At 44.8% G+C, this 14,075-nt stretch overlaps 1 protein-coding gene across 2 annotated transcripts in view; it reads left to right on the forward strand.

Annotated features, from left to right (window-relative positions):
- The first annotated feature begins 139 nt into the window (after positions 1-139).
- The window catches only part of TNFAIP3 (TNF alpha induced protein 3), a 37,846-nt gene continuing 23,910 nt past the window's right edge, over positions 140-14,075 (forward strand). The window contains exon 1 of one of the 2 annotated variants that reach the window (XM_040350514.1): positions 140-303. In XM_040350514.1, coding sequence (XP_040206448.1) covers positions 272-303 — 32 coding nt within the window. In that variant the 5' untranslated portion in view covers positions 140-271. Of the gene's footprint in view, positions 304-7,499; positions 7,785-14,075 lie in introns of those variants that run through there. The other variant, XM_040350516.1, reaches the window with a different exon arrangement.

Genomic DNA, 14,075 nt, shown 5'->3' on the forward strand with positions numbered 1-14,075 from the left:
ACAGTATGTGGAAAACTCCAGCTCTTTCTATATAGATGGTGCGCCCTCTTCTGGACACAGTGCACCGATGAACTTTGATGGCTTGAGCTGGGAAAGTCCCAAGCTGGGAAATCCCCGATGGGAGGGGGAGCGGAGTGCAAAACCTAATAGCGGGTGTAGTGTACAGTAATCCACAGCAATTTACAGCCTGCTGTCCTGTATGGAGCTCGGGGCCGTCCACAAGTAATGCAGGCGCTGCGCATCACATCATACATATAGAAAGCGGGATTTAATGCTGATAGAAAACCTCTCACAGCTTACAAGGTAAGGCTGGCGGCTCACTGCCATTGATTGTCATTGGAAACTAACAAGACCGTCCTCTTCATTGTGTTACATGACAGGTTGTTACATAGTGACCGTACGATGTACTATGGGTTTCCAAGGTCTGTTAGACCCCTGAGGCGTGAGCGTTCTCTGCGCATGCTCAGTAGCACCCGTGTTAGTTCGCATGCTCAGTAGCTTGCAAGTAGGCTTTACATTCTTAACCCATGTGTGGCATTTTATTGACTCATGTCATATCCTCTATTATTAACTGTGTGAATTTCCAGAATTCTGTAACAATTATGTCATTATGTAGTCAATGCTGACAAAAAGCTACCTAACCCCCCATTGCAATCTCCATTCTAACTGTCCTGTAATCCCGATTCTAACTACCCGTAATCCTTATTCTAACTGCCCCGTAATCCCGATTCTAACTACGCAATAAACCTTATTCTAACTACCCTGTAATCCATATTCTAACTACCCTGTAATCCCTATTCTAACTACCCCGTAAACCTTATTCTAACTACCCTTTTATCCCTATTCTAACTACCCTGTAATCCCTATTCTAACTACCCTGTAATCCCTATTCTAACTACCATATAATCCCTGTTCTAACTACCATATAATCCCTGTTCTAACTACCCTGTAACCCTTATTCTAACTACCCTGTAATCCTTATTCTAACTACCCTTTAATCCCTATTCTAACTGCCCTCTAATCCTGATTCTAACTACCATGTAATCCCCATTCTTACTGCCCTGTAATCCCTATTCTAACTGCCCTGTAATCTATATTTTAACTACCCTCTAATCCCTATTCTAACTGCCCTGTAATCCCTATTCTAACTGCCCAGTAATCCTTATTCGAACTGCCCCGTAATCCTTATTCGAACTGCCCTGTAATCCTTATTCAAACTGCCCGGTAATCCATATTCTAACTGCCCTGAAATCATTAGTTTAACTGCCCTGAAATTCCTATTCTAACTGCCACATAATCCCTATTCTAACTGTCCTGTGATCCCTATTCTAACTACCCTGTAATCCATATTCTAACTGCCCTGTAATCCCTATTCTAACTACCCCGTAAACCTTATTCTAACTACCCTTTAATCCCTATTCTAACTGCCCTGTAATCCCTATTCTAACAACCCTGTAACCCTTATTCTAACTGCCCTGTAACCCTTATTCTAACTGCCCTGTAATCCCTATTCTAACTACCATATAATCCCTGTTCTAACTGCCCTGTAATCCCTATTCTAAATACCCTGTAACCCTTATACTTACTGCACTGTAATCCCTATTCTAACTGCCCTGTAATCCCTATTCTAATCACCCTGTAATCCCTATTCGAACTGCCCTGTCATTCTTATTCTAACTGCCATGTAATCCATATCCTAACTGCCCTGTAATCCCTATTATTGGTGGGATCACCAGGCGCAAATGAAAAAAAAAACGTTCAAAAAGAAAACAAATGCAGCTACCACATGTAAGAATTGGTAAACTGCAATATATTAAATTTTTGTGTTTGTGCTTAATACTGCTTTAAATCATGGTATATTGTATTGGATTCATTTGCATTACCGTCTGGTTGCAGATAAGGTTGTTACCTGAATGGCAAAACTGAGATTCATTGGCAATTATATTAATAGGAAAGAGATCAAACAATAGTAATTTTTCCCTAAATAAGTGCTATTCTAAGTACACAGAACTAGAATAGATAGACACAGTGGGGGTTGTTTACTAAATGCAAAATCTGGTGCATCTGTGGATAGAAACCAATCTACTTCCAGCTTTTATTGCCAAAGCTTCAATAATCAAGTTAGAAGCTGATTGGCTACTAGGCACAGCTGCACCAGATTTTGAGTGCTCCAGTTTTGGTAAATCTAGCCCAGTGTGTTTTTATAAAACTCATCCGTAGGGTTGCTTCCAATGTCCAGACCTAAATTCAATGTTACATTTCTATTACAGGCTATATATAGTGGCTGATCAGTTCATACCTGTGTCCATGTTCCTAAGTGCTGACTAAGTCTAGCTGTGAGGTCAGACAGGGCACCCCTCCTTCACCTGTCCTAGCTGTCCAACAATGCAGCTATGGCGATGACTGCTTTTCTCCATCACCAAGTACTTACCCAAGGCAAGTATCTCATGAGGGATGCAGTGTGCTTGTGAGATAAAATGTTCCAGACATGCAGGCAAATGCTTAGAGGTGGACAAAGTACCATTTGTTAAAGCGGATGTGCCACTAAAAAAATATATTAAAAGCCAGCAGCTACAAATACTGCAGCTGCTGACTTTTAATATAAGGACACTTACCTGTCCTGGAGTCCAGCGCCGATCGCAGCAGATGACGAGCCGATCGCTCGTCACCCTGCTGCTCCCCCCTCCATCCACGGTGAGGGAACCAGGAAGTGAAGCGCTCCGGCTTCACTGCCCGGTTCCCTACGGCGCATGCGCGAGTCGCGCTGCGCCCGCCGATTGGCTCCCGCTGTGTGCTGGGAGCCGAGTGTTCCCAGCATACAACGGGGGACGGACGGGAAACAAGGAAAAAACCCGTCTTTTGCCCGTATCGTAGGGCCGGAAGTGGGTGCAGATACCTGTCTGTAGACAGGTATCTGCACCCCCCTCCCCCTGAAAGGTGTCAAATGTGACACCGGAGGGGGGGAGGGTTCCGATCAGCGGGACTCCACTTTAGAGTGGAGATCCGCTTTAAAGAAACCATCTCCTTGCTTGTTCCGTTTTTGGGTGGCTATGAAGGGAGTGGTGCTCTGGCCGACCTCACGACTAGACTAAGACCCCTTTCACACTGAGGAATTTTTCAGGCGGTACAGCGCTAAAAATAGCGCTGCTATACCGCCTGAAATCTCCTGGCCAGCAACCTCAATGTGAAAGCCGGAGGGCTTTCACACTGAGGCGATGCGCTGGCAGAAGAGAAAAAAATCTCCTGCTCGCAGCATCTTTGGATCGGTATGTATACCGCTCCTTTCCATTTAAGACAATGTGAAACCGCGGAAATACCGCCCGCAATGCGCCTCTGCAGAGGCGCATTGCGGGTGGTATTAACCCTTTATCGGCCACTAGCGGGGGTTATTACCGCACCGCTAGCGGGCAAATCCGACGGTATAGCGCTGCTATTTTTAGCGGCCACCGCAGCTCCCGCCCCAGTGTGAAAGGGGCCTAAAGCTGGCCATAGATGAATTGGCAGTCCCTGCCGACCCGGCCATATTTCGTTCCTTGTGTGTTCACTTCCGCTCTACAGAAGTTGACCTATGTCCACTATTTCTTAAAGAGGTTGTAAACCTCCAAAAAAAAAACCTGCAAGACAAAGGCATCGCATACTAGTTTATTACGAAATACTTACCTTAGAACGATGCCCTGAATCAGCGCTTGCATACCGAGTACACAGCTGACATCTTTCACTAGCGTTACTTCTGGGTTCGCAAGCTCCGGCGCTGTGATTGGCCGGAGCCACAGCACAGGACCTGAGGAAACGGCGCCAGTGGGCCATTTCTTCAGTGCGCATGCGTTGATGATGTCAGCAAAACAGTATATAGTGAATATCTCCTAAACCAGGTGTGCCCAACCTTTTGAAGTGCAAGGGCCACTTAAGCGATTTGGTAAATGGTCGCGGGCCACAATGAGAGGAGCAGGTGGATGACAGCCCACTCGGCTCTATAGGAGTGCATTTGATATCACTCTGCCTGTGAAGAGCCAGAACTATACAGAAAGCATCGGCTCCGTTCTTCACAGTGACAGCTGACTCACACTGCCCGTCGCTGACTGATATCGGGACTGATCGGGCGGCAATCTCTGTCTCTGTGAGGGAGCCGCACAGCACTGTTACAATGGGCAGCGAACTTTGTGACATCTGAATGATGCTTAGCTGGGGGTCGCTGGGCAGGTGGGGCCCCCCAGGCAACTACCCAGCGTGCCCATGCGAAAAGATGGCCCTGCTCAGCACACCAAACTCGCAGGTAATAGAAGTCTTTGGCTCAGTGCAGGTAACCCACCGGTGCACTTCTCTGCATCTGTGGATCAGTTCGAAAGCAGCCCAGTAACCACTGCAGAACAGATATGCCCATATACACACTGTCTTATTAGTAATAAACTTACCTTTAATAACAGTATTCTATTCTATTTTATTCCATTAGTTCCATCAGTTTTACAGACCTCTATTTACTATGTAAAGTGTATGTACATGTATGTGTAGAGTTTGGAGTGGTCTATATAGCTTTATTTTTCTTTACATGACCTGGTATTAAAACTCCTTCCTCTCTTATTCTTGTTCATACAGTATGCGCAAGAAAAAATAAATCAAGAAAATGCACAGCATGCTGTACAATCTTCAAAACAGCAACATAATGAAATATAACAATATTCCCTTGACACCCATTAAACACCTGTTTCTTTGCATTCCTAAAATTCAGTTCATGTGACACAGACATAAGAAATAATCCTGCATCCAAAAAGCATTGTCGGTTCACATATATGCGAATTTGGATGCATTTTGAACACCACCCCATTCGCATGACATGTAAAGCGAACTGGCTTTCTATTTAGCGGTTCACATATGTCCGGGCTGGCTGCAGTCCGTTTTTGGAAAAGAGCCCTGTACGTTTTTCAGTGCGGTTCAGTTGCGAACTCAAGTGTCATACACAGTAAAAACTTGCATCCTGAATCGCACCTGAACCAGTGAACGAAACTCCATTAAAAAAGCAAGGAAACTGTGGCTGGGCGTATGTGAACCAAGCCTAATGTAGAAAAGGGATATAATACAGAGGAGGTTGAGAAGACATGAAAGTTTGTTAAAACCTAACTGCAGCTAAATAATAAAAAAAAAAGAAGAAAAATCAGTGCAAGGGACATAACTAGGTCTGTAGGATGTGCTTTTTGTGCTAATTCTTCGTTTAGTTGAAATCCTCCTCTGTCCTGCCCCCCCACCCCTGCTGCCATCATCATCTGGTGGGGTGGGTAAGGGGAGTTTTTATTCTCCTCTGACTGTCATGCATGACCCCCAACCCTCTGCCTGGAGAGTGCTGATTGGCTCTGTGCTGATCACATGCACTCTCCCAAAAAAAAAAACCTCTCTAGCAACACACACCAAACTGAGCATGTGCAGAGTGCTCCCAAGGCTCTGTACTAGCAGCACATGAATTGCAGATAGTAAAAGAATGGGAGGATCAGGGGAAAGGGAGAAGACAGAATCAAAGAAGAAAAATCAGTACAAGGGACATAACTACAGTCTGTAGGATGTGCCTCTTGTGCTAATTCTTCTTTTAGTTGAAATCCTTCTCTGTCCTGCCCCCCACATCTACTGTCATGATCTTCTGGTGGGGTGGGGGTTAATACAACTAAGGGGATGTCATAGGCTTTCATGAAGATAGCCTGACCATGCCTGTCCTTCCTACCCAGCTGCTCCATTGATAGAAGACATACTACAGCTTTTATGAATAAAACGTGATCTATGAATGAAGGGGGCAGAGATATCAAGCACCCACCTGTCATTCATTCACACTTGTGCGATGCGTCATGCGACTTTGGACACTAAAGACTCATTACAAGTCGCACCCCATGTTTTTCAGTGACAACCGTTCAAATATGTGCGATTTAAAGTTGTAGCGATATTTAAAAGGTTCCTGCACCACTTTGGTCTGACTTTTTTGCAACTTAAGTGCCGTAGACTAAAGTCTCACCTGAATGGGACAGTTGTGCAACAGTTGTCCATTATCATTGGTCAAAGTGGCAGGAGCTTTTTTGGGTGACAAATTTCACGCAATGGGGTTAGCCACAACTGCTGCGCGATAAATCACAGCAAAACCGCACCATTGAAAAAAGTGACATCTGAACCTGCATTTTGTTATTGTAGCGCGTTTTGAGATCGCGGGCAGAATCGCAATGTTTATGCCATGATCCCGAAACGCCCAAGTATAAATGGAGCCTTAAAGCGGGGGTTCACCCTAAAAAAAAAAATTCTTGGTCTACCATGCCATCCAGCATACTAGCGTCAGCTACAGTATGCCTTTATTTTATTTTTTTGCCATGTACTTACAGTTTAATCCTTTAGTTTAGTTTCAGACTCCCGCAGGGAGTAGGCGCTCCTATGAAGAGAGGAACATGATTGACGGCCGGCTATGGCGCGTCACGCGTTCCGAAAATAGCCGAAATAGGACTCGGATCTATACGGCGCCTGCGCAGTCAGCTCCTAGTCTGTGCGCAGGCGCCGTATAGCGCCGTGAAGAGCCAAGTTCGACTCCGGCTATTTTCGGAACGCGTGACGCGACATAGCCGGCCGTCAATCATGTTCCCCTCTTCATAGGAACGCCTTTCCCCGCGGGAGTCTGAAACGAAACTAAAGGATTAAACTGTAAGTACAGCGCAAAAAAATAAAATAAAGGCATACTGTAGCTGACGCTAGTATGCTGGATGGCATTGTACATAGTTGTTTTTTAGGGTGAACCTCCGCTTTAACTAAATATTATATGTGGGTGTGGGATAGGGTTGCAACCTCATCCCTTTAAAACCGAACACATATTAATTACACAGGTTCTGTGGCTAATTAAGGTGGTAATTAGACTCATTTGGTGCCTTATCTGCATTAAATTAGCCTCAGAACCTGTGTAATTCATATGTGTTCGGTTTTAAAGGGATGAGGTGGCAACCCTAGTGTGGGACTGCATGTAAATTGCACGTGTTTTCTGCACGTGTTTTCTGCACATGCAGCATAATGTCTTAATGACATCACCACGCATTGAAAACTACAGCGCTATGCAGATTCTTTGCGGCTGTGGTTTTAGGTGTGGGGACCTTTTCCCTGTGTTTCTTAGCCAGTCAAAGGAATGGGCTGCTGTGCCCACCCAACCGCGGCCACAGGGGAAATCACGTACACGTTTTTAGATTATTGATGTTTTATTGGAGGGTTATACAGTATTTTGGTGTAGAGAAAAGGGTTTTATGTGTTTCCTGGAAAATGTAATATATTTTTTATATGTTGCAAACGCAATTTTTATATATATATATATATATATATATATATATATATATATATATATATATATATATATATATTCTTTTTTTTTTTCTTTTTTTTCTTTAGTTTTTTTTGTGAATGGGGGAAAGAGTTTTAAACTAGAGGGTATAATATGATGTTATAGGACCATAGAAATCCCCATGAATAGGATTTTACCCTGAAAAGCATTGGGAATAAGTCTGCAGTGCTCAGAAGTGGTCATACTATCTGTCTGTGTGATTGCTGGTGTAATAATAAAGAGTTGTTTATGTTAGATTACAATGTATACAAACACATTTGACTACAATTAAGACGAAGGAAGCCTGGAAGGAATGTTGACAGAAACACAGAGCAGGATGCGGATTGGAAGGAGTGAGGTCACATGACTGCCTGCATCACAACACGGAAGTGAATGTAGACTGATCACTGAGAAGGGAAACTGCCAGCAGATCTGGAGTATTGTAGATGGTCATAGAAAGGTACAGGACACTGCTAATAGATTGTTATGTTTTATGTTATACTTGGCACTGAGAAGAAAGGGAGATGTAAAGAGGGGAAGACTGCATGGGATGAGTTGGACTGGTCACCATGGTAGTGCTTACAGGGTTCATCAGGGCAGCCTATTCATTTCAATGAATGAAGAAGTGCCCGACCATTCACACCAAACTGCATGGTTGACAATTAAGAATTGATGATGCCATAGGAATTATAGTTCATTCAATGGGCACACGTGGGCAGGATTGTGGGGGGTTCACCGTCCATTCCAGCAGGTGTGGCAGACTAAGAATTTCCTTGCCCCTCAATCATGCTGACATGTCATGGTGTGTCAATTTGGCTGTATAATGGGCTGGACCGACCGAGAGTCTCAGATGCCCGAGTCCTTCCAGCGCCCAGCGGTGATGTTACTACGTTGCTACCCCTCAGATTTACAGCGACTGCACTTTCAAGTGCAATTTCAATTGAACCTTGCACATGTAGTTTGCACTTGTAGTGCAAATTGGAATTGCCTTTCGTAAATAACCCCCATGGTGTCCTTATTGGTGTCGTCATTATTTAGGATAAAATAAATGATATTGTGGTGCCTGAAGCATTACATTCACAGTGAATACCATATGTGCTAAAAGTAATCACTAACCTTTGTTATTTGTATTATTTGCAATCCTTATTGCATACACTATGCATAAACGTTTTTGCGCGTTTTCAAGTTTAGTATCATCTTCCCTACTGACACCTATGCAATTCACCAAAACGTGAAAACTATACCAAAATCTATTTACACTGAAATGTCAGGGAAGTTCTCAGTTTTTCTCATTCCTTGTGTGTAATTGTTATTATTTAAATGTGCCGTGTCCTAATTATTTGATCCCCTGCAGATTTTGTAAGTTTGTCACATACAAAGAAATGAGGGCCCAGATTCATGTAGCGCCCCCTTACTTTTAGTATGGGCACTACGCTAAAGTTAGTGGGGAATGGGAGAGTTTTTTTTGCTCACATTCACAATTTTTTAAATTATGGGCTGCTGTCATTCCTGAACTGTCCTGTGGGTCAGTCTGCGCTCCAGGGGTGTTGATTCCATCCCTGGGCGACAGGTGGCGCTAGAGGGGTTCTGGAGGAGCCACTTTTCCCCAGCAGCCAATTGGAGGAGTTTTTCCCTCGCAAGGCATGCTGGGGAGGGGTATATCTGTGACAGACGCCATCTTTATTGGTTCTTTTTCCCACGGATTCCAGGTGCGGCATCCACCTTTAGGGTGTGCGCATCCAACGGACCCCGGCGATGGCCTTCCAGGCCAGGGTCGCATGCTACGCGGAGCTCCAAATTGCTGAGAGGGGCCCCAGTGACTTGCTGGGTCCCCCACTTAACTGAGAAGATCCCAGGCTGGGTGCCGATCGATTGGGGGGGTCGGCTTTAGGGGAACCCGGAGGCAGGTTGCCCATCAGAGCTTGAACGAACCATCGGGGATCTGGTGACTGGAACGCTGACAGGTACTCTTTGCTGTCATCCGGTGACCTACGTTCAATCTACTGGGAGGATTCGCTCAATTCGTCCATTTAGCTCATTCAAGTACTAGGCCTGTGGCAGAGGCCCGTTCCTCCCAGCAACACTAAGTGACACTTCGGCTGCCAGGCTTGTGACACTTCATCCACTCTGGCTAGAGTGGTGACGAATGGTGACTACAATTATTGTGTTACTGAGAGCAGGATTGCTCTTTCTATATCCAGGCCTGATACCGCAAAGTTCTCTATCGCTTCATCAACTTTTTCCTTCCTACTGCATGTTGATGTTGGCTATGTTGGGCCTGAAATTAAGCATTTGAAAACCTTCCTTCATGTACTGGACATTCGCTCACTACTTATTCATCAGCTACACCCCTAGACAACTTTGAGGTAACTTAATATGGCGATCCCAACAACAAACCAGCGGCTCCTTCGGGGGTAGTGCTACATTCACAAAGCACTTACGCCGACGTATAACAAGTTACGCCTACGTAAGTGCAAATGTGCGCCATCGTATCTGTGCGCCAGACCCACAAACATACATGTGCCTAAAACCAGGCTACACACCACCGACGTAGCTTGCTCACGCCGGCATAGGGTGGGCGCACATTTAGGCTGGGCGCATGGTGCCGCTCCCATTGTTTAGCCATTCAAATATGCAAATGAGGGAAATACGGCGATTCAGAAACGTGCGTGTGCCCGGCGCATGCTACGCGAGATGCGCGTAAGTTTTACGTTCGACGTAAAGTTATTCCCCATAAAGGAGGTGCAACCCGGCAACAGACATGCACAGGTCTGCACCAGGGAACACAAGGCGGCGTATTGTGCGTTGGACGTGTGTCTGGCTGGGCGTACGTTATGTTCACGGTGTACGCAGTGATCCGGGGTAGCTTAGGCAGTTTTGCCGGCGTGGTTGTGAGCAGGCGCATGGGGTTGCGTCCACGTCACGGCGCATGCGCCGTTCGTGATACGTACCTGTCTGGCGCTCGGCCCATCAGCATGGGGTGACGCCTCATTTGCATGGGTTCACGCCCACTTCAACCTACGCCGGCGTGCAACTTCGAAACCCACGTCACGCTGGAGCAGCGTTGGGAGCATTGGCTTGCTGAATGCAATGCTTGCCTCTCTGCGCTGCGTTGGCGTAGCGTACAGTGTTTGCCCTACGGCGGCGTAATGTGCGCCTTGCTCTCTGTGAATCTGGGCCGAGGAGTCTATAATTTTTATCATTTTAGGTGTATTTTAAATGATAGAGACAGAATAAAGAACAGAAAAAACACATGATACAAATTTTATAAATTGAGTTGCAGTTCAGTGAGAAAAATAAGTATTTGATCCTCAAGCAAAACATGACTTAGTACTTCGTGGAGAAACCCTTGTTGGCAAGCACAGAGCTAAAACGTTTCTTGTAGTTGGTGACTAGGATTGTACACATCCCAGGAGAGATTTGGTCCACTCTTCCTTACAGATCTTCTCTAAATCCTGGTTTCTTGGCAACTCGAATTTTCAGCTCCCTCCATAAATTGTCTCTAGGATTAAGGTCTGGAGGCTGGTGAGGCTTCTTCTTGAGCCACTCCTTTGTTGCCTTGGCGGTATGTTTTGGGTCATTGCCATAATGGAAGACCCATCAACGACCCAGCTTCAGTTTTCTGGCTGGGGGAAGAAGGGTCTCATCCAAAATTTTACAATACATGGCCCCATCCATTGGCCTCTCAATGCTGCAAAGCCAGTCTGTACCTTTAGCAGAAAAACAGCCCCAAAGCATAATGTTTTCACCTCCATGCTTGACTGTAGGGATGGTGTTCTTAGGGTCATAGTCAGCCGCATTGGCCACCCGTGAAGGAACGGGTTCTGTTTAAGACTGGTTGCATGGTGCACAGGGCTACTCATGGCAAGGGGCCAGTGTACCTGCAGGAAAAATTCACCAAGTATGTGCCTAACCGTACCTTAAGGTCGGCTAATTCGGAAACTTTGGTGATCCCTAAGTTTCGAAAGAAAAAATGCGGAGGGAGGACGAGTGCGGTCCAGGGAGCACAGTTTTGGAACTCCCTGCCTCTAAAATTAAGGCTTGAGAATGATCTTTTTAATTTCAGGAAGCTTCTAAAAACTGAGCTTTTCAGTCAAGCCTATGGAATTACATAGGTTTTTATAGTTCTTTGATCTGCTAACCATTTTAAATTTTGATCTGTTCCGCTGCCTGTGTGTTTTTTTTTTGGTTGTTGTTGTATTGTTGTTCTCGGCGCATCGAGGCCTACGGGTAACTGACTGCGTTTTGTACCATTTTGTACTTTTAAGAATTTTAATAAATAAATAAATCTGTCATTGGTCTGTGAGCAGATTATGTCATGCAAAAACCTCTTCCTTTTGCATGGTCATCGTAAAGTAGATCTTACAAGTATTATAATAAAGGCTAATACAGGCTAAACACTGGGCAAAAAGCTAAACTTGGCAAGAATCTCTTCCTGCCCGAGTGTACACAGACCTTTCAAAAGAACCATGGATCTCTTGAAAGGCAAGAACGCAGCAACGTCATCACGTACGACGAGCATGCGCTCGTCACATTCGATGCTGTCGCCGCCATCTTGCTTAACCCTACCTATGCTGTGGAAGCTACCGCGCATGCGTCAAAGTAATTTCGACCATGCGCGGGTTTTCACGGCGACAGGTAAGTATACACACTCTCGGGTTTCTCGTCGGGGAAACAGGCCGACAAGAATCTCGACGAGAAAATAGAGAGCAGGTTCTCTATTTTTCTCATCGAGATTCTGGCCAGATTTCCAGACGAGAAACCTGAAAGCCTTGTTTACTCAGCAAGAAAGCTCTGCCAGAAGTTTTCTTGCTGGTTCTTGCCGAGAAAACCGAGCGTGTGCACGAGGCTTCACACAACCCTACTACAAGCCAGCCTCAATACCAAACTTCTCTGCTGCAATTAGGAAAGAGAGGAAGGTCAGCTCCTAGCCCCAACCTGTGGTTGGACAGTGAAGAACAAGAACAGACTGATGAGGTTATCTTTCTGCTCTTTCAGCAACACTATGCAATTATTTTTGCATGTTTACCTGGTTTATAGGTAATTTTTACATGATGCCTTCTTCGTAAGACATTCATATACTTACTTAATATTGCTTGTCATGTGGTCATCTTTAGTGATCAAAAGGTTGAAAATGTTGGTATACTTATTAACCACTTAAGGACCAGCCCATGTACATATACGTCCACAATATGGCACGTACAGGCACATGGGCGTATGGGTACGTCCTCGCCTATTAGCGGGTGGGGGGTCCGATCGGGACCCCCCCCGCTACATGCGGAGGTCGGGTCCGCTCGGGGAGCGATCCGGGACCACGGCGCGGCTATTTGTTTATAGCCGCTCCGTCGCGATCGCTCCCCGGAGCTGAAGAACGAGGAGAGCCGTGTGTAAACACGGCTTCCCCGTCCTTCACTATGGCGGCGCATCGATCGCGTCATTCCCTTTATAGGGAAGACACGATCGATGACGTCATTCCTACAGCCACACCCCCAAACAGTTGTAAACACATACTAGGTGCACCCTAACTCCTACAGCGCCCCCTGTGGTTAACTCCCAAACTGCAACTGTCATTTTCACAATAAAGAATGCAATTTAAATGCATTTTTTGCTGTGAAAATGACAATGGTCCCAAAAATGTGTCAAAATTGTCCGAAGTGTCCGCCATAATGTCGCAGTCACGAAAAAAATTGCTGATCGCCGCCATTAGTAGTAAAAAAAAAATAAAAAATAAAAATGCAATAAAACTATCCCCTATTTTGTAAACACTATAAATTTTGCGCAAACCAATCGATAAACGCTTATTGCGATTTTTTTTACTAAAAATAGGTAGAAGAATACGTATCGGCCTAAACTGAGGAAAAAAAATGTTTTTATATATGTTTTTGGGGGATATTTATTACAGCAAAAAGTAAAAAATATTGCTTTTTTTTCAAAATTGTCGCTCTATTTTTGTTTATAGCGCAAAAACTAAAAACCGCAGATGTGATCAAATACCACCAAAAGAAAGCTCTATTTGTGGGGAAAAAAGGACGCCAATTTTGTTTGGGAGCCACGTCGCACGACCGCGCAATTGTCTGTTAAAGCGACGCAGTCCCGAACTGTAAAAACCCCTTGGGTCTTTAGGCTGCATATTGGTCCGGGGCTTAAGTGGTTAAGACAGAAGCTGGAAACCAATAATGGCACTGTGTAAAATATAAAAGCTTATATATATTATTTTATAGTGACTATCCTTTTAACAAATATTCCATATGTACAGTACAAAAACCCAATCCTATATGTGATTAGATCAGTGATAAAGCCGTGTTTAGGCCATAATTTTTATTTATTTTTTACAATCTCAACATTATTAGAACATATAAGCAGTAACAGATATCAATCGTTCCCGATCTCTTTAAAAAACGTACAGTATATATTGTCACCGATCTTGTGGCTGTTTCCATTTTAGTTATGGGCATGTGAAGCCCAGTTGATTGTTCTTCCTTGTTTTCCTGAGAGAGGTGCATGCTGGGTAACCAGCATGCACTTCTCGATCTCGCCCATGTGCTGTTAAATGGCACTCGTAGTGTGGATACACAGTAATGCCCACAGACTCCTGGGAAACGATGACACTCATTTCCCAGGAGGCCAGGCGAGTCAGGAAGAGAAGTAGGTCCACCGGGGACTAGGAAGTAGGCAGATTAGGAAGTCTGCCTAGTAACAGGCACTTTCAGGCAAGTAAAAAAAATGTTTTAACAAATTATTACTAATGTAA

This window comes from Rana temporaria, chromosome 4 (assembly GCF_905171775.1).
Source record: "Rana temporaria chromosome 4, aRanTem1.1, whole genome shotgun sequence".
Taxonomy (NCBI): Eukaryota; Metazoa; Chordata; class Amphibia; order Anura; family Ranidae; genus Rana; species Rana temporaria.